This window comes from Penicillium diatomitis, assembly GCF_028827545.1.
Source record: "Penicillium diatomitis strain IBT 30728 chromosome Unknown utg000004l_segment0_segment0, whole genome shotgun sequence".
Classification (NCBI taxonomy): Eukaryota; Fungi; Ascomycota; class Eurotiomycetes; order Eurotiales; family Aspergillaceae; genus Penicillium; species Penicillium diatomitis.
Window position 1 is genome coordinate 3,553,206 of NW_026623176.1, and position 20,902 is coordinate 3,574,107.

Here is a 20,902-nt window from a genome sequence, read left to right on the forward strand (position 1 = left end):
CTCGCCATGCCATCACTTTTGATCACCATTGTTAAGATTTCCAGGCAGCTGGGGATCCTGGAAACGAGCAGAAAGAGGAATGTAGAGTCATGGAGCAACCTCAGGCGTCTAGGTAGATTTTCTCTTCGTGTATACTTCAGCTGGTATCATGAGCCATCGATGTATATAGGGCTGTACTGCACTATTCCCAGTTGCTATCTATGTCCACCACTACTTCAATATCGAATGTTGGGATGTCTGAGTCTTAAGATGGCCCTTTTCTTTCTTTTTTTTGACAGATCATGACACATGCCTAGAAGCACAGCCATCACAAATTCATATAAATCCAAGTTCTAGCGCTCAAGGCTGAGCTCCTTGCCCGACCCTCAATGATACACCATTACCTGAAAAGGCCGGCATTCAGCGACACTCGCTCCACACGACCCAACCTTATCTTATCGTCTTATCGATCAGTCTCCAATACAGGACGGCGAGCACTTCTAATCTCCGATCTCCGCTTAGCTGTTTATTTCACACCACGTCGCCTGTTTCAAGCGTTCGATGCCATTGCATTAGCAGCGATATAATCGAGGAAAACATAAGCTGGACCATTGGCCATGTGCGACAGTCCTCGGAGCTGCTTTTGAAAAGTCCAATCTCTACTCCACGTTTTGTCCTCCCGGTTCAAAGATCCCCATTCTGTCCGTTTTAATCGCACGATTCCAATTCTGGAATCCATTCGAGTGTCACCGAGCTTGATTCACTTCTGCAACTGTGCCTGACTCCAGTCCATTCGACTACTCCGCTTGAAAGATCCGCTCAGAATGATCAATGATACGGAAGGCGTGAAGCGCAGGCCGGTGGATTACACGGACTCGAGGTCTGCGCAGCCATCTGATGTTGATGCCGCGGGATCGAGTCTCCCGAGACCGAATAAAAGGGGGAATGATTGTGATGTGATGAAGGCTGTGGCTCATGCGACGGTGCCAGGTTGGGCGAATATGGTGTTGATGGCTTCGTTGATCCTGGGAGGATGTTGTACGAATGTGAGTGGGACAAAGAGCTCGGGGCTTTTTTTTTTTTGAATTGGGAACAAAATTGGTCTGAGAAGCGAGGCTATTCAGGGCAAAACGAGGGACATGGGAATGACTGACACATCTCCTGAGGACAGGTTTTTGCGCTAGAGGCTATCATCAAGTGAGTTTTGAACCCCAATGTGGCTATGTTATCATGGATCGTGGAGTGATGGGCGCAGGTGGCGATTGCGATTGCACTGATCGATCAACGGAGAAACTCAGACTAACTTTTCGCTTCAATGAGCAGACAACTGCCAACGGCTGGTGAGCACCGATATCCCGAATCCTCCTAGAGAGACTTTTTCTCTAAGTCCCTGTTTCCCAAACCAGGTCCCCTGATCACCTTTGCGCAATTCACACTATGCGCCTTGTTCACCCTGCCGCATTTCCTTTCCCTTTCTGCCGGCCCCAAAAACTTGTTCGTAAGCCCTCGGGCGATTCCACTCCGGTCATGGATGATTTATACAGCTTACTTTGTCTCGGTGAACATGTTGAACAACTGGGCCTTTGCGTATAGGATCTCCGTCCCACTGCATATCATCCTCCGCTCTGGAGGACCTGTGGCATCGATGATTGTGGGCTATCTGTACAACGGCAGGAGATATTCCCAAGGCCAAATATTGGCCGTGGCGCTGCTGACTGCCGGCGTTGCTGCCGCCGCTTTGGCTGACGCGCAGGCCAAGGGTCAGTCTATCGATCTTTCGTCGACCACCGGTGCTGGCGACGAAGAGGTTTCACTGATGACCACCGCGACTGGGTTCACTATCCTCGCTCTGGCTATGGTTCTGTCTGCGTTTCAGGGGATCTACGCCGACAGATTATATGGCAAGTATGGGCGCGATCACTGGAAAGAGGCGCTGTTCTACTCACACGCGCTTTCACTGCCTCTCTTCGTGACAAGTTACCCCCAGTTACTCTCTCAATGGCGAATCGTGGCATCATCTCCGTCCCTCCTATCCATCGTTTCGTCCTGGAACGTCACCGAGACGTCCTCGAGCGCGGTCAGCCAAAGCGTCATCTCGATCATCACAGCTGCCCAGCAGCACAAAAGTCTCGCTGCTCTTCTGAACAAGATCCCTGTTCAGGTTGCGTATCTGGCCATGAACGCTCTCACGCAATACGTTTGCATTCGTGGCGTCCACCTTTTAAGTGCCAAGTCTTCGTCGCTGACGGTGACGGTCGTTCTCAATATACGGAAGCTTGTATCGTTGCTGCTTTCGATCTATTTGTTTGGAAATGATCTGGCTTCTGGTGTGCTCGTGGGGGCGGTCCTGGTTACTGTTGGTGGCGGTTTGTATGGATTCGAAGGGACGAGGATGAGAAAGCGTCCTGCGAAGAAGGATGTATGATTATAGAGAGTGCATACAGACTCTGGTGCCTCGAAAAGGTATCGATTGGAGGACTCTGGAAGAAAAGAGCCGGTTCATCGCTTGCATAGAGCACGACATAGCATTTGTACACTGTACACTGAAATGACACACGAGCTCGAGGTTGTCATGTGCCGTTCTCCAGCTACTTGATTTCAATGGACGCAGAGCTGCACTACCCTTACGATGGTAAAGAACGAGGAAACTGAGATGAACTTTGATCTGCCCACCCTATAGGCAGCGCATCTATCAATTCATTTGATAGGAAGTAATTGTACATTCGTTGTAATTCGAGTGGAAATAAGAAGTAAAAAAAAAGAAAACCGACCGGAGAAATATAGGATCGAAGCTGATGGCACCGCGATAATACTCAAACACAATCACGCAAGTGTATATCCTTCCCTCCTCTCCACCATTTCACTTCATATGCGAAGAGTTCGGAGCGAGAGGAGAAGAAATGTGGCTTGCCCCTTCAAATCTACAGAACCTCGCCAACGATCTTGGCAGCCTCCTTGTATGTCTCCAGCAATCGCTCGCACTTTTCCCGCTCGGCCTTGATGCCGTCGTCTTCGTACAGCAGCTCGCCAAATAGGTCCTCTTTGTAGAGTTCACTGACTAATCGGTTTTGTACAACATCTTTGCTGTGGTTGACGAGGAGATGCATGATCGCCTTGGGAACCTGATCGGCGATGGTTTCTCGCACAATGTTAAAGTAGGATGAGATAAGACGACGAATCAGCTCGGTTTCAAGAATCTCGCGATCCGTCAGGGTCGGTTCCGCATTTTCATGGGGCTAAGGACATGAAAACGTCGGTAAGTATATCGTCAGGGCATTCTCGTAGTCACGTTGAAAAGCAGAGGGTGAATACTTACGAAAGAGGAGATATCTCCACCGAACTCGCTCGGAGGAGCAGGGTATTCCTCCACCGGTAGGACTGGCGATCGTACCTCCTGACGACGGAGACTCTGACTGATGCTCGGCTCGCTGTGGTGGGTAACTGGTCGGGTCATACCCGCTTGAGGCGCTGGTGCTGGACTGGGAAGGCCGCCCTCCTTACCGAAGAAGTAGTTGAGGAAGGAGTCACGCGTAGTGTGGTGTGAGCTACCGAACCCGGCCGCACTGCCTGCGTGGGTGCCGTTCAAAGTAGCAGCGATACCATTTTCAGAGCCCCGCCCGACGTGAGGCGACATGCTTCGTGTCGGTTTCCCAGACTGATTTCGAAGTGGTAGAACTTTGTTCTCGGATTGTGCGTCTTCGTCATCGGGTCCACCGGCAGCTCCATTGGCAGCAGTGAGCTCCTTCTGTCGTCGCTTCTCGCGTTTGCGCTTTTCTTCGACCATGATTGCCTTTCGCTCCTCTTCTTGACGATTATGGATGATGGATTGCATGGCAGCCGCGGCACCAGGGAAGTTGGGATGGTTGGTGTTGATGTAAGCGCGCTGAATGGAGATCAAAGACTCGACGTAGCCAGAGCACGGGCCCAGTCGCTCACGCAGTAGGTCCGACACAACTTCGATGAGCTTACCCTGCAGGCGAGGGAAGCGCAAAAGTTCCTGGGAGCCGCAGGTATGGCAAATCTTGATCAACTCTTCGTACACTAGCTCGACGCAACGCTGCGCAGGTGCCTCCAGCAACTTGATCTGCGGCTTGACCAATAGATCAAAAGCAAGCTCAGGAACGAACAAGCTGGGTCGAGGTCCTGTGGAATTCCGAATGGCAGTCCTGATATCCGAGACGGTCAGATTGTGAGTAGGATCAATGGTCTCCAATGAGTTGCCGAAGACTTCATTGAAGATGTAATAGATGCGCGCACCACCGCAAAGCTCCTTGGTTGAGATTTCAGATGAAGTTCCGTCAATAGATGAAATGAAAGATGAGGCGAAACGAGTCATGAGCTGCAGAATTAAAGAGCCGCGGTGTTCCTTTCCACTGAACTGCTTATTTCCGTAGCTTGCCAACTCCTGTTGAGTCTGTCCCATCAGAGTGTTCAGTCGAGCTTTGATATCTGGGAGACGGTCACGGATATGCGCCATCAGAGTAGAATTCAGGGTCTTGGCGAGATATTGTGTCCCGCATCGGTTGGCCATGTTCCGGTAGGCTGGGTGATGACGGAAAAAGTCCGCTTCGGCGCGCAGTGCCTCAGAGAGCGATTTTCCAACCTGAATATCCTGTTGCGAGCGGTTGACAACACCGATAAAGCCAAGCTTCAATGGGTACACACGACCAGACAAGATATCCATAGCATTGGTACCATGATCCATCAGATCCAGCTTGGACAACACACCAATCGTCCTGCGGCCCATGGGGTCCACCTGCCGCGCGAGCTTCAGCGCCTCGGAGTTGACCAAGTCGACATTTGCAGGAGAAACAGCGAGAATAATACTGTTGGGCTTGGCAATGTATTCCAAAATCAGAGTGCGGGTCTGCTTCTCGATGTCGGACGGTTGGTCCCCAATTGGCACCTTGGTCAGACCTGGCAGATCCACCAGCGTCAAATTCAGAACGTGCGGTGAGAAGATCTTCAGGTTGATCGGCTGTCTGTTGATGCCTTTGTTGCTTCCCGCGATGCGCGCAGTCTCCGCCTCGATTTCCTGCTTGACCATCAAGAAATCCTCGAACTTGCGACCAGGAAGATGATGGAACTCGGCCCACTCATGTTGACCAGCAACGCTCTCCGGGGTATGCGGGACGTGAACCTCGTCATTCTCGGGTCGATCGGAGCGCTCGCTGGGGATGTTGATAAGTTGCAGAATCAAGGGACGACGGGTCACAATACCACTACCGCGCGGCAAAAAGTCTCGGCCAACGATGTTCTCCAATACGGACGACTTGCCGGACGATTGAGAACCAACGACTACCTGAGGAAAAGTTAGCGGATTTGAAGAGGAATACTTGGGCAGGTTGGCGGGGTTTCGTTTGCAATGCCTGTAAAACGTACAATCTGGGGCAGGTCCAGTGAATCATTGCCGATCGTGTTAAAGACCAGGTCCTGGAGCTTGTTCACGGTGACGAGCAGATCATCGCCAAGAGACGCCATTTTCGCTGATGGCAAAGGCCGATATCCACGAGGGCAAAGGGCAGGAGCTCCAAAAAGGAGAAACGTGAGGATATCGGCAGAATAAGACTGCCCTTGAATGGTGGATGAAGATCACACTCCAGGCCGACTACGGTCATCGGCCGCGGACTACCACTGATGTTTATGGGCGCTTTTGCCGTAGCACGTGACAGTGGTCTAGTGTTGGGGTCTGGGCAAAGTCGGACGGTTTCAGGATTATGTAAGGAGATGACGTCGGAGGAGGTGTTTTTCCATGGCTCGAAGCCTCGGGATGTACCTTCTTACGTGCGGTCACTGCCATTGCGGATTAAAGTATTGATTCTGTATGCCACTAGTAGACTCAAGACTGAAAGACTCCCATCCTGACATGCTTACTACTGCGGTTGTCACTTATTTAGGTCGGGCTTTGCTCCTCCACTGCAGGTCATTGTGCAGATGAAATGGAGTTGTCTGTGGCATCCGTACCATGAATTCCCTTTGACTGGAAAACCATTTGCGATAGTTGGGAAAGTGATATTTTGGACTTGCTAGTAGGTAGCTACAACACCTATACACACGCTTTCATATCGCCAAAGCGATGATACCCATGATTTACCTAATGCGCAAATGGGACAAGTAGCATCGCAATTCAGAGAAGTGCCGGGGCTTGCAATTCGGCACTCTATTGGTTCAGCTCAACATAGTTAGCAGGGAACAGTCCGCGAGCTCCCTTGTACTCTCCAAGCCACCAGTCATCATCAGGGAATTCCTATAATTGGTGTTAGTGCCTGACAACCCCATTCTTTGAAGAGTTCTCATAAAGATGGCTTTGAACATACCACATTGGTAATTTTCGCTCCCTCGGGGAAGCTCAGCTCGTTATCCTCCGCAGCCTCGTAGTCATACAAGGCAGTGGCAGTCGGATGGTCAGATGATGCAGCAGTAGACGCAGGCGCAGGCACAGGCACAGGCGCGGACGCGGGCTCAGGCTCGGGCTCCTGTGCATCCTCAGGCTCGTGAGCATATTGAGAGGTAGAGTGAGCAACCTGTGCCTGATCGGGTTCGTCTCCCTCGATGACTTCAACGTAGTTGGCTGGGAACAGACCCCGTTCACCACGGGAGTTGACTCCCAACCACCAGTCCTGATCCACCATCTCGATATCAGTGACTTGCTCGCCTTCGCGCAGCTCAACTTCGTTGTCCTCTGCTTTCTCATAATCGAACTGGACAATGGCTCGAATGTCAGGAGCCCCCTGACCCGGAGCGGAGGTGTCTGCCACAGCTTCGGCTGCAGCTCGACCCAGATCATGGTGGGTATCGTCTTCCAGCTCCCTCTCGTCAGGAATAGCTTCCTGGAGGCTGCGAATAGGCATCGCGGGAGGAGGAGATTGCTGTTCCTCATGAGCATCAGCCACGCCGCTGTTGCTCACAGGCATCGCTACACGGATTGGAGAGCTTTCCCGAATCGCGGGGGAGTAGGGGGAGTAGGGGAACGCGGCAGCTGCGGTGGGGGTGTGGGAAGGTCCATATGAGCCTCCGCCGTGGGATGAGTCTCAGGCTCGAACTCAGCCTCACGTTCGTCTTGGTGCGCCTCCGGCTCGTGTTCCACCTCACGCTCTGGCTCACTGGGTTGTGCGGTCAGGCCCGGCAGGGGAACTGGGCGATTGGCCTGAGGAACAGAGGGCGCAGAGTCTTGCGCGAATTGACTGCGGATATCCTGCACGTGGGGAGCTGGGGATGGTTCAGGTTCCTGAGTAGCAGGCTCGGACGAAGAGACATCGGCGGCTTGCGAGACAGGCGTGTCCTGAACGGTCTTGACTGCAGCCCAAGACTTTCCGGTGTAGGAGCTCTTCCATTCGCCTTGGCCACTGGTCTGACTTTGCAGGGGCTGCGGCGAAGGCTTGGCGGCCGGTGCAGCTTCACCACGTTCCCGTGCCTTACGCTCCGCCCAGAGCTGGGCGGGAGTCTTGCCATCCTTGTCGGCAAAGGTACGACTGGCCGCACCGACTTGAACCGGCGCATTGGCGGATGAGCTGCCCAGTCCAACGGGCAATGGCGGCTTTGTGCCTGGGAAAGCAGGACCTGAACCGAACTTGTTGGCCACCTTGGGCTTGGGCAGATCTGTGAGGCGTCCTGCTGTCGAGACGGGAATGGTCCGCTCGGACGACATAGAGGGCTCATTGCGGGTCACTGAACTGGACACATTGGCAGGAGGAGGGGGAGCGACCTCGGCGCTCTCCTCGGGCTTTTGCGCTCTCGCACGAATGGCCGCAATGTCAACCTTGCCAATGGGCTCGTATGAGCCCTTCACGGGAGCCGGTCTGTCGTCCTTGAGCTGACCCGACTCCGCCGCTTGCTTCCGGATTGCCGCAATGTCGACTTTGCCGATGGGTTGATAACCACCCTTCACCACGTCCTCTCGTTCCTGTGGCGCGGGCGCCGGCATCTGCCGGGTGGGTACCTGATTCTCCGACTTCAATTGCTGCAGATTGACTCGGGTGGGCTGATATGCGGGCTGCACTTTCTCGAGCTGAGTACGAGTCACAGGAGGCGCATCCTCGCCCCATCCGTCATCGTCGACTTTGGTAGATGAGGCTGAGGGGACAGCGCGTGCGCTAGGGGTTGGGACAATGCCGCGAGAGCGAGATGGAGTGAAGACTGGCTTGCTGGCCACGGGAGGCCGAGATCCAGTGGATGCCGATGAAGCCACTGGATTCTGAGGTTCGGAGGAGGAGTATTTAGCGCCCGAGGAGTCTGCGACTCTCTGCACGATACCAGCGGGAGTGAGATCACCATCCGCACGTCCTGTGACCTGGACGTGGTATCCCTGGACGACCGAAGCATTGAACGTCAGTCAAAACATCCGGGGAACCCATTCGTGTGGATTCGAAGGGAGCCATAGACACGTACATGAAGAAACTTGGAGACGGTCGCCAGGTGACTGGTGAAGTAGCCCTTTGTGCGCTCGGGCACACCATCACCACACCAGGCAATCAGGACGTTCTTGGGCAGTCCCGTGTTGGGATCTGTCACCTTCACGTAGGCGAACTGTACACGACCCTCGGAGAATTCCTCAATCAGGTCATCTAACTCACCCTCTGCGACGATCGAATTGAATAGTTAGTAGGTTAGAGGATGAGTTTCGTGGCCATCTTCAACACCGATGCAAGACTCACCTCCAGAGCTTTGGACCTTCAGCACGCTCTCCTTGTTACCCGCATCTGGCTGGAAGGCGTTTACTAGAGGAGTAGAAACAGAAAAGACGGCCCAGTGGCCGTACGTGGGCGAGGCTCCGCTGCCTGTCGGGAGAGTTGCATTAACTACCGACTGGTAGCTTTTCGATATGGAGGGGCCGTTTGTGGAGAGATTCAGGGATGCCATGATCGCAAGTTGATATGGGGGGGGGAGGGAGAGCGAGGGCGTGACGGGTGCCTAGGCGACGGAGGGAAGCTGGTTGCAATTGCAGACCAAGGTCAGTCACAGTTACTTGTTCGCGCGTATTATTCTGTGGTCATAGGCAGCCCGAGTCTGTTTGTTATCCGCGGAGGCGATGGTGAAGAAGTGGCGGAAGCTGCGGGTGGTGTGTGGAGAGCAGCTTCCAAAGGCCACGAGGAGCGTCCCGTTGACGTAGGCGGCGAGGAGGGGTGCTTTGCAGAGGGGAGAGGACCAGTTGACACGGAGTAGAGGGCATATTGACACTTACCGAGGGATATATCAGCTGGTAGCCTCTTTCAGGACTGTGGCCAAACAGTGAGAGGGGAATGAGACGTGTGGCTCGGGATAAGAGGGTGCAATGGGGGCAAGCCGTGTGAGGTGAGAATAGGAGATGAAGCTTGTGGAGGTGGGGATTGTGTAAAGGGGAGCCTAAAGGTGGGCACTGGGCATGGGCAACTCCGGGCAGTGGGCACTCTGACAGACTGTCCGACCATGACTCTCCGTAGGCAATACTTCGGTAGGCATTCACCACTGCTGATTTAGTGTATTGACTGTATTTTCCCCGAACTTGGTCAAAGGTGGACACGGAGGCACGACGCATCGTGGCGGTGCTCGTCTACCCTTAGCTCGTGCTCTCGAGGCATCAGCTTTCTGGTGGCGGCCTAAGTCTGTCCATCTATTGAGCACCAAGCCCTGAGGAAAGAGATTCATTGTAGTTGACCTTCTCAGTGGGACCTGAGGCTGAGGCTGCCAAATGACGCGTATTCGTATTGAAGCTCGGTCGGCCCTCGGATCGGTACGCTGGAGGTCGTAAAGCAGGTTGATTACATTCACGATCAGAGTACTGTAAATCTTTTATGCCCCAATTGAGTATTGACACTTGTTCGCAATTGACCGTGCTTGTTGGGAGCCCACTAGAGTCAGGAGTAGTCCAACTGCATAGGCCTTATCCATGAAGGCAATGAGTACTGACAACTTGACAAGGTATTATTCATCGCAGAGCAGATTCATATTGTGGCTTGTCTGGCATCTCTGGCAGCAAGATCATCAATCGGCAGATCGCACGTTGATTCATGCTTGATTGAAGCTCCTAGGATGAAGAGTTTGTTATTATGGCAGGCCAAGCGTGTCTGGGAAACTTTTCTATACTCGGTGAGTCGGTAGTACGTAATAAACGTGATGGTGATAGCAGTATGCAGCGAAGTCGTACCTTCATGAGCTCGCGTAACACGGCCTTCTCCCTAGTGTTAACGAGAAGTGTTGCTCACGGAATCATTAGGAAGGCCATGGTATCGTATTAAACATCCTATTCAATACCTTCGCCAGTATCCAACAGTCCTTATTAAAGTTCCAGAGGCAATCAATCTACGAGTCAGTAGTAGTTCACTACTAGTTAGTACCTACTCCAGGTAGCTTACTACCACTTACTAGTCACCACATCAATTATAGTCAGGCACACTACCTGAGTTGTTCCATGGTCCACTTGTACCCGTCGAAATTGACCTGGGTTAGAAGCAGTTCAGCACCGTTCTTATTCCAGGAGACTTCCAGAATGACACCAGTACTATCTCGGTCTAGGCGAAGCGCTAGTCGTCGGCGCCTTTTGGCAGTGTGGTAGAAAGTTGTGACATCATCTAATAATGTCTTGAACGAGAGGCCATCTTTTTATATTTTTTCTGAGTCGTAGGTATTATCATTTATACGATAGGGTTACCTTGTTTGTGACAAATATCCAGGGCAATCAATCAACAATTGATTGAACACATGATTGACCACTGCGGTCATGCCTGTCATCCTAAGCTACATAGAAGTCAATTTTCTTAATTGTCCTCCGTATGTTGCCAATTCAGTAGTTAGTTCTCGCATAGGTATGAGTCAACATCACCTCACATGATCAGACATGACAGACAGTATGTAATCACCAGTGCTATGAGACCTGTACTGTAAGTGTAGAGTGAAAGACACCTCACCCCTACCTATTCTGACTAATAAAACTAATAGACTTATAGAGTCAGTTTACATAGCAAGAGATGCGACCGTGAATCTGAACCATGCAGCCGTCCATAGTCCATCCAGACAGATACTGTATTAGTCAAGCTTTTTGGACCGATCGGGACCGTCCCACGCCTGGTGCAGCTCACAGGTGGATCAGCAGAGTCATCTTCTCCGCCTTTTTTTTTCTGGGCCCCAAGAAAATTATTTAGATACGCCGATAAGGTTGAGTGGGATTCTTTTTTTCCCGTCAAGAGCAGCGGTGGCGTGGATCGTCAAGTTCAGCTGTTCAACCACCCTGGTTGTTTCATAACATCTGCCCAAGATCCGTTGATTGCTCTGTCAATCGCACTTGGGTCATCATACCCGCATTGGCACTGTCTTTTGGAACAGCGACATCACACTGCATCCCGCCATCGACGCCTAACACCGCCTCCCTGCTCCTGCCCCCCCCCCCTCTGCCTCTTCCTCCCAAGTGTGCCGCTCAGCCTGACCTTGCTCGGTGCCACCTTCATCAAGCATCATGTGTTCCTCCCACTCGGAAAGGCCCGGTTCAAATCGCAATGGGGTTGACCTGCCACTCGCCTCACCCGGTGTTGAGTCCGCCGACGAGGGCTCAACAGGCTTTGCACACCACGGGCTCTTGGACGATTCTCAGGAAAGCGCGACCGCCATCCTGCCCCGCGATCTCCAGCAGAAGACCGCCACTTATGATTATGCCTTTGAGAAGTCTCTGAGTCACGCCGAAGCCAAATTGTTCTATCAGCACCACCAATTGGCGGCCAAGGGAGACTCACCCGCCAGTCCGATCTTCATGGGACGTCCATCCGTGGATTCCACGGACCTGAAGTCGATGGCCGGACTGGGAACGAGTCCCCTCTCGCAAAGCCAAGTGACATCCTCCATGGGCCATGAGTCGGATTGGCATCTGGGGCCTGCCATGCAGCAGGATCAGATCAATGGGTCCCCGCTTCAAATGCAGAACAGCCAGTTGACCGCAGAGCTGTCGGCACGCAACCATGCCATGCCCATTGGAGGCGCCCACACGTCTTCGCAGACCTCGCACCAGACGGCAAATACCACCCCGGAAGGTGTCCATGGATTAGGGCTGGGAATGGGATTACCCCAAAGTGCCGCTGCATTCGTTCCGGGTGGGGACGCAGTCACCTCCGAGCTGAGCGCCATCTACCGCAAGATCAAGGATTTGCTTGATCGACGCTCCAAGTACATGGCACTATCACTCCAACGACCTGAGGATGACCCGCGGAACAAGCCGGAGTGGCAGATCTATCCTCCTCCTCCCGAACCAGCCTGGCATGAGGGCAAAGAGTATGAGCCTGGAAATGTTGGTGGGCCATCGGATCTGGCGGGAGGAAAGAGGCGAAAGATGGGAGAAGACATTGGCGAAGACTTCGATGTGGCTGCCCTGGAGCCCGTGCCGGGGCCGGCCTCGTGGACCTACCGCTTGGACGGGAACAGTGTCTACCAGGTCTATGAATCTGACGCAGCTGCAGATGAGGACAAGCCGGCGGTGCATATTCCATCTCTGCGCGATTTTTACATGGATCTGGATGCTGTGGTCGACGTCTCCACAGATGGCCCTACCAAAAGTTTCGCGTTCAAGCGGCTGTCCTATTTGGAGGGCAAATTCCAGCTGTATGCGCTGCTCAACGAATATCAGGAGATCGCAGACAGTAAGAAGGTTCCCCACAGAGACTTTTACAACGTGCGAAAGGTCGACACCCACGTGCATCACTCGGCGTGTATGAACCAGAAACATCTGCTCCGTTTCATCAAGAGCAAGATGCGAAAGTCGCCTGATGAAGTCGTGCTCTATCGAGACGGAAAGCATTTGACTCTGCGGGAGGTCTTTGAAAGTATCAACTTAACTGCCTATGACCTGAGTATTGACACTCTCGATATGCACGTGAGTTGATGATTCGAGTTCTTCTTAAGGGCACCACTGCCACTTTCCTAGCCCTTTCACTGACTGTGATCTTGCAGGCACACACGGACTCTTTTCACCGCTTTGACAAGTTCAACTTGAAGTACAACCCCGTTGGCGAGTCCCGTCTTCGTGAGATCTTCTTGAAGACCGACAACTACATCAAGGGCCGGTACTTGGCAGAGATCACCAAGGAAGTCATTTCCGATTTGGAATCCAGCAAGTATCAGATGGTTGAATGGCGAATCTCCATCTATGGTCGATCTATTCAGGAGTGGGACAAGCTTGCTGCCTGGGTGGTAGACAACAAGTTGTTCTCCCCGAACGTCCGATGGCTGATTCAGGTCCCTCGCCTGTACGACGTGTATAAGTCAAGCGGCATGATGGAGAACTTTGAACAAGTCATCACAAATGTCTTCCAGCCATTGTTCGAGGTGACAAGGGATCCCTCGAGCCACCCCAAGCTGCACATTTTCCTGCAGCGAGTGGTCGGCTTCGACAGTGTCGATGACGAGAGCAAGGCCGAACGTCGTTTCTATCGCAAGTATCCCATCCCTCGCGACTGGAACACCAAGCAGAATCCTCCTTACAGCTATTGGATCTACTTCATGTTTGCCAACATTTCCTCTCTCAACAACTGGCGACAGCGCCGGGGCTTCAACACGTTCGTGCTTCGACCGCACTGTGGTGAGGCCGGCGATCCCGATCATCTCGCGGTAGGCTTCTTGGCTTGCCACAGCATCAGTCACGGTATTCTGCTACGCAAGGTCCCCCTCCTCCAGTATCTGTATTATCTGGATCAAATAGGTATCGCCATGTCTCCCCTCAGCAATAACGCGCTCTTCTTAACATACGACAAGAATCCATGCGCGAGTTTCTTCAAGCGAGGTCTCAATGTGTCATTGTCCACGGATGATCCATTACAGTTTGCATTCACGAAGGAACCTTTGATCGAGGAATACTCCGTCGCTGCTCAGATCTACAAGTTCAGCGCAGTCGACATGTGCGAGCTTGCCAAGCACTCTGTGGATCAAAGTGGATTTGAACTCTCCCTGAAGAAGAGATGGCTGGGCTCGAACTGCGGTCTCCCGGGCGTGGCTGGTAACAACGTGGCCAAGAGCAATGTTCCTGATATTCGAGAGGCTTTCCGACAGGAGACTCTTCAGGCAGAGCTGTCCTTGTAAGTTAGAACACTGATAAGAAAGCACTTCAGGGTCACGGGATATCGAGGGAGCTCTAGACTAACAATCCGCCAACAGAATTGATCGATACGCGAGGGGCTCAGCATCCGAAGAGCAACATGCTTTGGCTCCTGGTCTCCTTCACACGGTCAACCAGGCAGCCATCAAGACCAACCAGTCGCCATCGTTCAAGAACACCAACAAGGCCTAAGTTGTTAACAGTACAGTTTTTGGACCGACCCAATACGTCTCCACTTACACTCGCATGGAGGAGACAGCAGTGCATTCAGACTCGGCTCGACTTCCCGGCGTCACCACGCCAGCGGGCCGAAAGTGGAGCTTTGTTCATCTGATGAATATTCATCACGCATGGTTCGGCAGAAGTTTATATTTGCATCTGTGCGGACAATGCAATTATGAAATCGAGGACCGGCCCTTCGCCTCTGGCCTCCCCACTCCCCCAAAAATCTGAAGACAAATGGCTGATTTACTTAGCCGAGTACTGCGAGCTTGAACAGCACATGCTCATGGTCAGTCATACACATACCTTTTGCTCTCTTGTGAGTTGCCTACATTGCATGATGCAAAGGCCCACAGTGACTTTGACGGTCCTGGGCACATGTCGATAGAAGTCACTGGACTCTTCATTCTCGGGGCAATTGAACTTCTCTACATTTCAATTTCAAGTCTGCGCGTAAGAGTCACCGAGAGCTGGTGGTTGATGAGATCTAGGAACAAATACCCGATATTACAACCTTTCCAAATGTATATTATCTGAGTGAAGCGCTCTCTGACAGTTCTTCCATCTACGCTCAGATTTCCATGCAGACTGTCAGAACCCATACCGATGAGGCGCGTGCAAGGTAATCAGGACCATGATAGACCAGAAAGCATTTGTTGAGGCTTTGGCTCCTCGGAAGTGAAGGCTCAAACGCGTCACGCGGACTCTTCATGGCCACTTGAACCCAGACATCGACGAGACAAGAGCATGTCTAACTGCAATTGAAAGAAGCGGATCTAAGTTGCATGGCTCGCTATTAAGAAATGATAGTATAAGTGAAAAAGTATGTTGCAGACTTGGCACGCTTGGGATCATAGGATAATAATAGAGCACGCAATGGTATTTGAGGCGCTGAAAGTGGACCGAATGCACGAATGAACTCCGAAAACTACCAATCAACCAAGAACAGAAATAAAAAACCGTGACAAGTGTGCAGTTGACATTCCGCCTGGGCAGCAATAGGGACAGGTTTTTCCACTGCGAATGTGAAGGTGAATGACTGTTCAAATAGCCCAACTGCCTCGTCGCTCGCGGACCCCCCACGCCTCGAAGTCTGTCTCATCTTCGGCCATGTTTGGTTGTTGACGCGCCCATTCGTGTATATATAAACGCAAAGCTTTCCATCGAACACAGGCCACGTCAGCCTTTTGGCCATCTTCTGGTGCTACGACGTATCCCCGGGCGTCAGTGATAAGATCGTCTTGTCGGAGATCTTCGACGGGAATACCCGAGATCTTGCTGAGCTCAAAATCATAGTATCGGGCCACACAAGGGTAGCCCAGGGAGAGGTAATTGTAAATTTGAGTGACAAAGCTATCGGTGAACTCGGACTCGGTCTTCTTTCGCGACAGCACGGGCCTCGTTACTTTGAGGGTTTGTGGTTCCGGCGGGGAGGGGGGCGTAAAGTTGAATCCCTCGTTCTGTATCATCGGGGTCATGATTCCAGGCATGAGATGCGGCTCGTGCGAATAGCCCTCCTCCTTATGACAAGTACCCATCCATAAGCCGGTACCGCGACTATTGTCGGATTGGGGTCCTGCACACCAGAGACCGCCACAGTCGTCACAGGGACCTTTTTGTCCCTGAGCGACGCTCTCTGGGGAAGGATCCTCGCTCAAAGTACCCTCGGGTGATTCACTTTGTGGAAGAACAATATCCCCACCGAGCATCGGTGGACTGGGACCCAATTTTTTGCTCGCCGCATGATGGCGAGTCAAGGAATGATCCTTTTTCTTGGTCGATACCATCACTCGAAGCCGTTGCTCGGCTTCTTCCTTGTGGTGACGCATGTACTCCAGCTCCCAGGAGAGGTCCTCTGACGATTGCCGACGGGATTTAATGTGATGGGGCTGTGGGTAGATCAAATATTGATCACCTGAAGAATCTCGGCCTTCCTCATTGATCGCAAAGTGATCCACTGGCTGGTAGTCCTGTTCATTGGGGAAGCCGGCCAGTGCTTGCTCTTTCAGCTCCTCCTGGACTTCTCTTGCCGCCAAGGACAAAAGATATCCGGAGAACTCGTCCGCATGAGGATTCTTCTTCGGAGGCCCCGCTCGTCGAGACTGAACAGGCTGCATGGACGTAGTAGTTGGAGACGCGGACGCTGAGGGCGTCTGGGGAGAGGAGTCCGACGTATCGCTGCCACTTGACGGAATCGATGGGAGATCGGGGATTCTGAACGAATGCCGTCGGGTCTCTTGCTGACGTAGCAGATTCGCATATGAGAATCGAGACTCTTGCAGATCCAAGGATGCACTTCGTACTGGTGTCAGACGAGCCCCACGGTTGGCCTGCTCCGGTTCACTGTCCACGCGAGCTTTCGTTGGAAAGAGCGTGACATGTTCACGATCTTTAGCACTGATCTGATCCCCCTTGACCGACCGATAATCACTTTCTACAAGTTCGGGCTTGAATCGTCTTGTCTTGCTCTTGCCGGCGCTGTGATGACTCGTCTTGCTGGTTTCGACAGGCTGTGGCAGAAATCTCCGGGCGGACTTGACGGAGGGTTGGGACTGCTGCTGTAGCGAGGCAGGATCCCCTCCGGCCGGGACCCCTCCGCCTCGCGATGATTGTTCGTCATCCTGTTTCACCGTCTTGGCCGAGACCTTACGCGATGTTGTCTCTGTAGGCTGTGCGAGGAATCGTCGGGGCTTAGGTTGAGACGGAGCCGCCTCCTGAACGGCCGTCTCCTCATGCTGTTGCCGAACGGCCCCTGCAGAGGTCGAGGGCTGGCCATCAAGTGACTCGACTGTGATGTCGGGGGTATCGGCTGGTTGATGGGCCGCCGTCGGCTGAGGGCCCATTTTCAACAACCACTGTGCAATCTGAGCACCAGTCGCAGCATACCTTGTGAAATGGAATTAAACGGTCCCTTTATCGCATCGTCAGGTCGGTGTACCATATGAGAGTGATTCACAAACAGGGGGATCCCCAAGAGAAATCAAACTCCCCCCGGTGAAGCTTGCTGGGGGTGGATTCTCTGTGGAGAGGGGGGGGAATGCGAATGATAAAAAGTGGGAACTGGGACAGGAGGCGGTCGAGAAGGACAGACGACTGGCTTGCTGTGCTGAGCTGTACGACGAACCCGTTGGATTCCAGCGTACAGGACCAAACCTAACAAAGGTTCTTGGAAGGAGATCCCTGGAGGGAAGACACACGTCCGCGGGCGCAACTGACCGCAGGATGGTTGACCGTAGTGGGACTACTGTATACTGGAACAGTACATCCGTCTCAAGAATTTGCCACTCAATGGGTGGATAGTTGCATGTGCCGTCCACGAGGAGCAGGAGAGATCAACCCTTGGAAAAAAGATCGTCGATCATGTGAACCTGGCCGTAAGAGATCTGCCTAAGCCATAAATAGTAACACCACATGATTGAAGAGAGCTCATGAAGCTATTGAGGGACGGGGGACTCGGGACGGAGTGGACTCGGTGGAGATTCGGCGATAGACGCGGTACTCTGGTACCGGTAGGAACAGTCTGGACTCTGGACTCGATTCGAGCTTAGTCCATCAACGGAGGATGGACAATTGTGGGTGGACCCTTCTTCCGCCGAACGTGCACACTGTATGGGAATGGACTGCGAATATGGAATGCTGTCCAATGAATCAGTATGCTTCATTCACGTTCACTGATGCCCGACTAGGGGAACTGTATCTGCCAACTTGATCAAGCGCGTTCATCTCACGCAAAAGGAGGTGGGCGACTCCAACAAGCCTGACCGTGCAGTCGGACGGCTCTCGGATCTCCTTCGAATTGTGGAGGGCGCACAATCGCCGGGCATGGCCCAGTCTGGATTTTCAAGGTCTGACCGCTTCGCGGTTGCGTGAAGGTGGATGCGGTGGATGTGGTGGTGGATTGGTGTGGATCTCTTTTGGTTGACGGCCGCGGACTTCACGTGTGTCATCCTCCTCTTCCACGGAGCTTCCGTGGCTGGTTTCTCGGTTGATCGACTATAGTGCCCTCACTTGTAGACCACAAATTATTCCATAGAGGTTGGTCGTGCGTGCTCGAAGCATAACCTTGAAAATCATGCAATTTGGTGTATACATTCCTAGCTAACAGGCCGTGAATTGTCTTGAAACTGTTAAGGAAACTACGTTGGTAAGGTAGCTGGACTTGATCGTTAGGGAAGAGATGGCTCGTAATAGTCAGATTGGTACAAAGACTAATTCTTAGGGATTTCTATCGGTCCCCTTCCGGATATCTATCTTATAGTGCTTTCTCCCTATACTCCGGAGGGATTCCCTTTAACCCCTTTATTATTAATCAATCGATCGATCGATTAGCCGGAGCGGTAGGGAAGAGGTACTAGAGAGGTTCTAAATCTTTAGTTCGAATATATAGGATAATAGGGGTCTAAGGTTAGATAATAGGATCCGAGAGCCTAGCTCCCGCGAAGCTACGGAAGGGCCTACTAATAGATGATTATATAGGATTACCTAATAATTATAGACTATAGGTTATCTAATAGCCTGCTAGCCATAAGTTACCTAATAGGATACTTTAATAAAGGGAGTCCTCTTATAACTATCCTTCTCTCTAGAGATACTAGACCCTAGCGAGTAGTATAGATCTATAATAGATATATTTCTTTATTTTATCTAACAGGGCCTAATAAAGAGTACTATAGGGGAGATAGAGGGTTCTCTCTTCTATTTCTTAGAGTTAACTTTCTTTCTTTCTTCCTTCCTTTCTTCCTTCCTTTATTATTATCCTTTATAGCTCTAAAGTTAGTAGTTAAGACTATAGCTATAGCTTATATAAAATAAATAGTTATTAAAGAGGGGAATGCTCAAGGCAGTCTGATCTTACTAGATAGGTCGAGTTATAGAGAAACTAAACTAAAACCTACTAGTATAGACGTCTAAAGACCTTATAAGCTAACTATATAATACCTATCCGCTCGATATTAAGGATCGTAAGTAAAGATTAAAAAGAGTATATTATTATAAGCGTAAAGGAATTAGAATATAAAGACTATTATTTATCCAAAATCCTTAGATATCCTTTATAGATAACTCTCCGCAGATAATTCCTCGATCCCTCCTATAGATAATTAAGTTAATTAATCTCCTATCGTAATATCTAAATAGCCTCTCCTAACTACAAGACTACTATTAGATACCTATACCTATATAAGCTATCTAATCTAGGTATATATAATCTAATTTCCTACTATATATCTTTACTCTTAGAAATTTACTGTTCCTTAGTTAATTCCCTATATCTTTCGAGAATAATATAAGTTTTCTTAAGACCTTTAAACCGGATCCTTATTAGTCTATATAAATTATAGTATATTTAATAATCCCTTCTCTTTATACAGAAGGTAAGAATATATACTAAATTATTGATATTTAGCCTTTACTATTATCTTAAAATAACGAAGATAGGCCTATCTTACTTAGTTATACTACTCTTAAATTAATTAGTATATACGCTACTAGTCCCTACCGAAGAGAAATTTAATTTATTAATAATAGAAGGCGAATCCTATCTTTTATAACTAATAAGCGTATCTCCGATCGGGCTTAAATCCGGTAACTAAATTGATATAAAAAAAGGATATAAAAGCTAGCTACTATATTTTTAACTAGATTAGCCTAAAGAAGTCTTTTCCGGTAATAAAAAATCGCGATAATATACCGAAAGTTTAGACTAGATACTAGATTTAGGACTATCTAGGGTCTTATAGTTATCTCTAATATATATGAACTAAGATAAAATTATCCGTTAAAGATTAGTAGCTAGTCCTATTAATCTATAAGATAGATATAGCTTTGAAATATATATCTCTTTCTATTTATAGATAACTTTCTTCTAAGAGAGTCTAAATTTCTTCTTATTAGTAGATATTATAGTAGGGAATTAGGTTATATATACTTAGAGTAGATAGCTTATATAGGTATAGGTATCTCATAGTAGCCTTATAGTTAGGAGAGGCTATTTAGATATTATGATAGGAGATTAATTAACTTAATTATCTATAGGAGGGATCGAGGAATTATCCGCGGAGAGTTATCTACAAAGGATATCTAAGGATTAAGGATAAATGATAGTCTTTATAGTCTAATTTTTTTATACTTATAATAATATACTCTTTCTAATCCTTACTTATAACCCTTAATATCGAATAGATAGGTATTATATAGTTAGCTTATAAGGTCTTTAGATATATATACTAGTAGGTTTTAGTTTAGTTTCTCTATAACTCGACCTATCTCGTAAGATTAGACTACCTTAAGTATTCTCCTCTTTCTTAGTCAGTAATATAGGAGCTTTATAAAAAGATAGCTAAGATAGAGGACTATAACGTAATTCCCGGCCGTGTCGGTTACCCGGCCGTCCCGGTCACCCTACCATAGTTTAGAATTTCAAAATCGATTATTTCCATTAATACCTATAGAATTTGCTATTACTAACGATTCTTATATTAATTAATCTTATACCTAATTACTCTATATCTACTATAGGTAGGAGGAGCCCTCCTAACCGGTTAATACGGCTAATTAGGCAGATCGACCTATTTATACGAATTAATCCTATTATCTTCCTCTAGCTGGTTTAGCTACGTAGCTAGCTATATAGCCTCTTTAATAGTTAAACCC

The 20,902-nt window shown here is 50.1% G+C and overlaps 6 protein-coding genes across 6 annotated transcripts; 2 read left to right on the plus strand and 4 right to left on the minus strand.

Moving 5' to 3' along the window:
- Positions 1 to 803: 803 nt before the first annotated feature.
- N7539_004452 (uncharacterized protein) lies at positions 804 to 2,404 on the plus strand (the record flags this gene model as incomplete). Its single annotated transcript, XM_056934054.1, has 4 exons — positions 804 to 1,025; positions 1,151 to 1,176; positions 1,303 to 1,319; positions 1,386 to 2,404. The coding sequence occupies 4 exons, from the start codon at positions 804 to 806 to the stop codon at positions 2,402 to 2,404; spliced, it is 1,284 nt and encodes a 427-aa protein (XP_056791595.1).
- Positions 2,405 to 2,900: 496 nt separating this feature from the next.
- On the minus strand, positions 2,901 to 5,460 carry N7539_004453 (dynamin-related GTPase DNM1; the record flags this gene model as incomplete). Its single annotated transcript, XM_056934055.1, has 3 exons — positions 2,901 to 3,215; positions 3,296 to 5,281; positions 5,362 to 5,460. 3 exons carry the CDS (start codon positions 5,458 to 5,460, stop codon positions 2,901 to 2,903), a joined length of 2,400 nt encoding a protein of 799 aa, XP_056791596.1.
- A 679-nt stretch (positions 5,461 to 6,139) lies between these two features.
- On the minus strand, positions 6,140 to 8,838 carry N7539_004454 (putative actin binding protein; the record flags this gene model as incomplete). The annotated part of the gene is made up of 5 exons (XM_056934056.1): positions 6,140 to 6,226; positions 6,297 to 6,958; positions 7,033 to 8,284; positions 8,368 to 8,555; positions 8,634 to 8,838. 5 exons carry the CDS (start codon positions 8,836 to 8,838, stop codon positions 6,140 to 6,142), a joined length of 2,394 nt encoding a protein of 797 aa, XP_056791597.1.
- A 102-nt stretch (positions 8,839 to 8,940) lies between these two features.
- Positions 8,941 to 9,493, minus strand: N7539_004455 (uncharacterized protein; the record flags this gene model as incomplete). The annotated part of the gene is made up of 2 exons (XM_056934057.1): positions 8,941 to 9,104; positions 9,376 to 9,493. The coding sequence occupies 2 exons, from the start codon at positions 9,491 to 9,493 to the stop codon at positions 8,941 to 8,943; spliced, it is 282 nt and encodes a 93-aa protein (XP_056791598.1).
- Positions 9,494 to 11,407: 1,914 nt separating this feature from the next.
- Positions 11,408 to 14,221, plus strand: N7539_004456 (uncharacterized protein; the record flags this gene model as incomplete). The annotated part of the gene is made up of 3 exons (XM_056934058.1): positions 11,408 to 12,811; positions 12,889 to 14,009; positions 14,089 to 14,221. The coding sequence occupies 3 exons, from the start codon at positions 11,408 to 11,410 to the stop codon at positions 14,219 to 14,221; spliced, it is 2,658 nt and encodes an 885-aa protein (XP_056791599.1).
- Positions 14,222 to 15,294: 1,073 nt separating this feature from the next.
- N7539_004457 (uncharacterized protein) lies at positions 15,295 to 17,094 on the minus strand (the record flags this gene model as incomplete). The annotated part of the gene is made up of 1 exon (XM_056934059.1): positions 15,295 to 17,094. One exon carries the CDS (start codon positions 17,092 to 17,094, stop codon positions 15,295 to 15,297), a length of 1,800 nt encoding a protein of 599 aa, XP_056791600.1.
- Between the last annotated feature and the right edge of the window lie 3,808 nt (positions 17,095 to 20,902).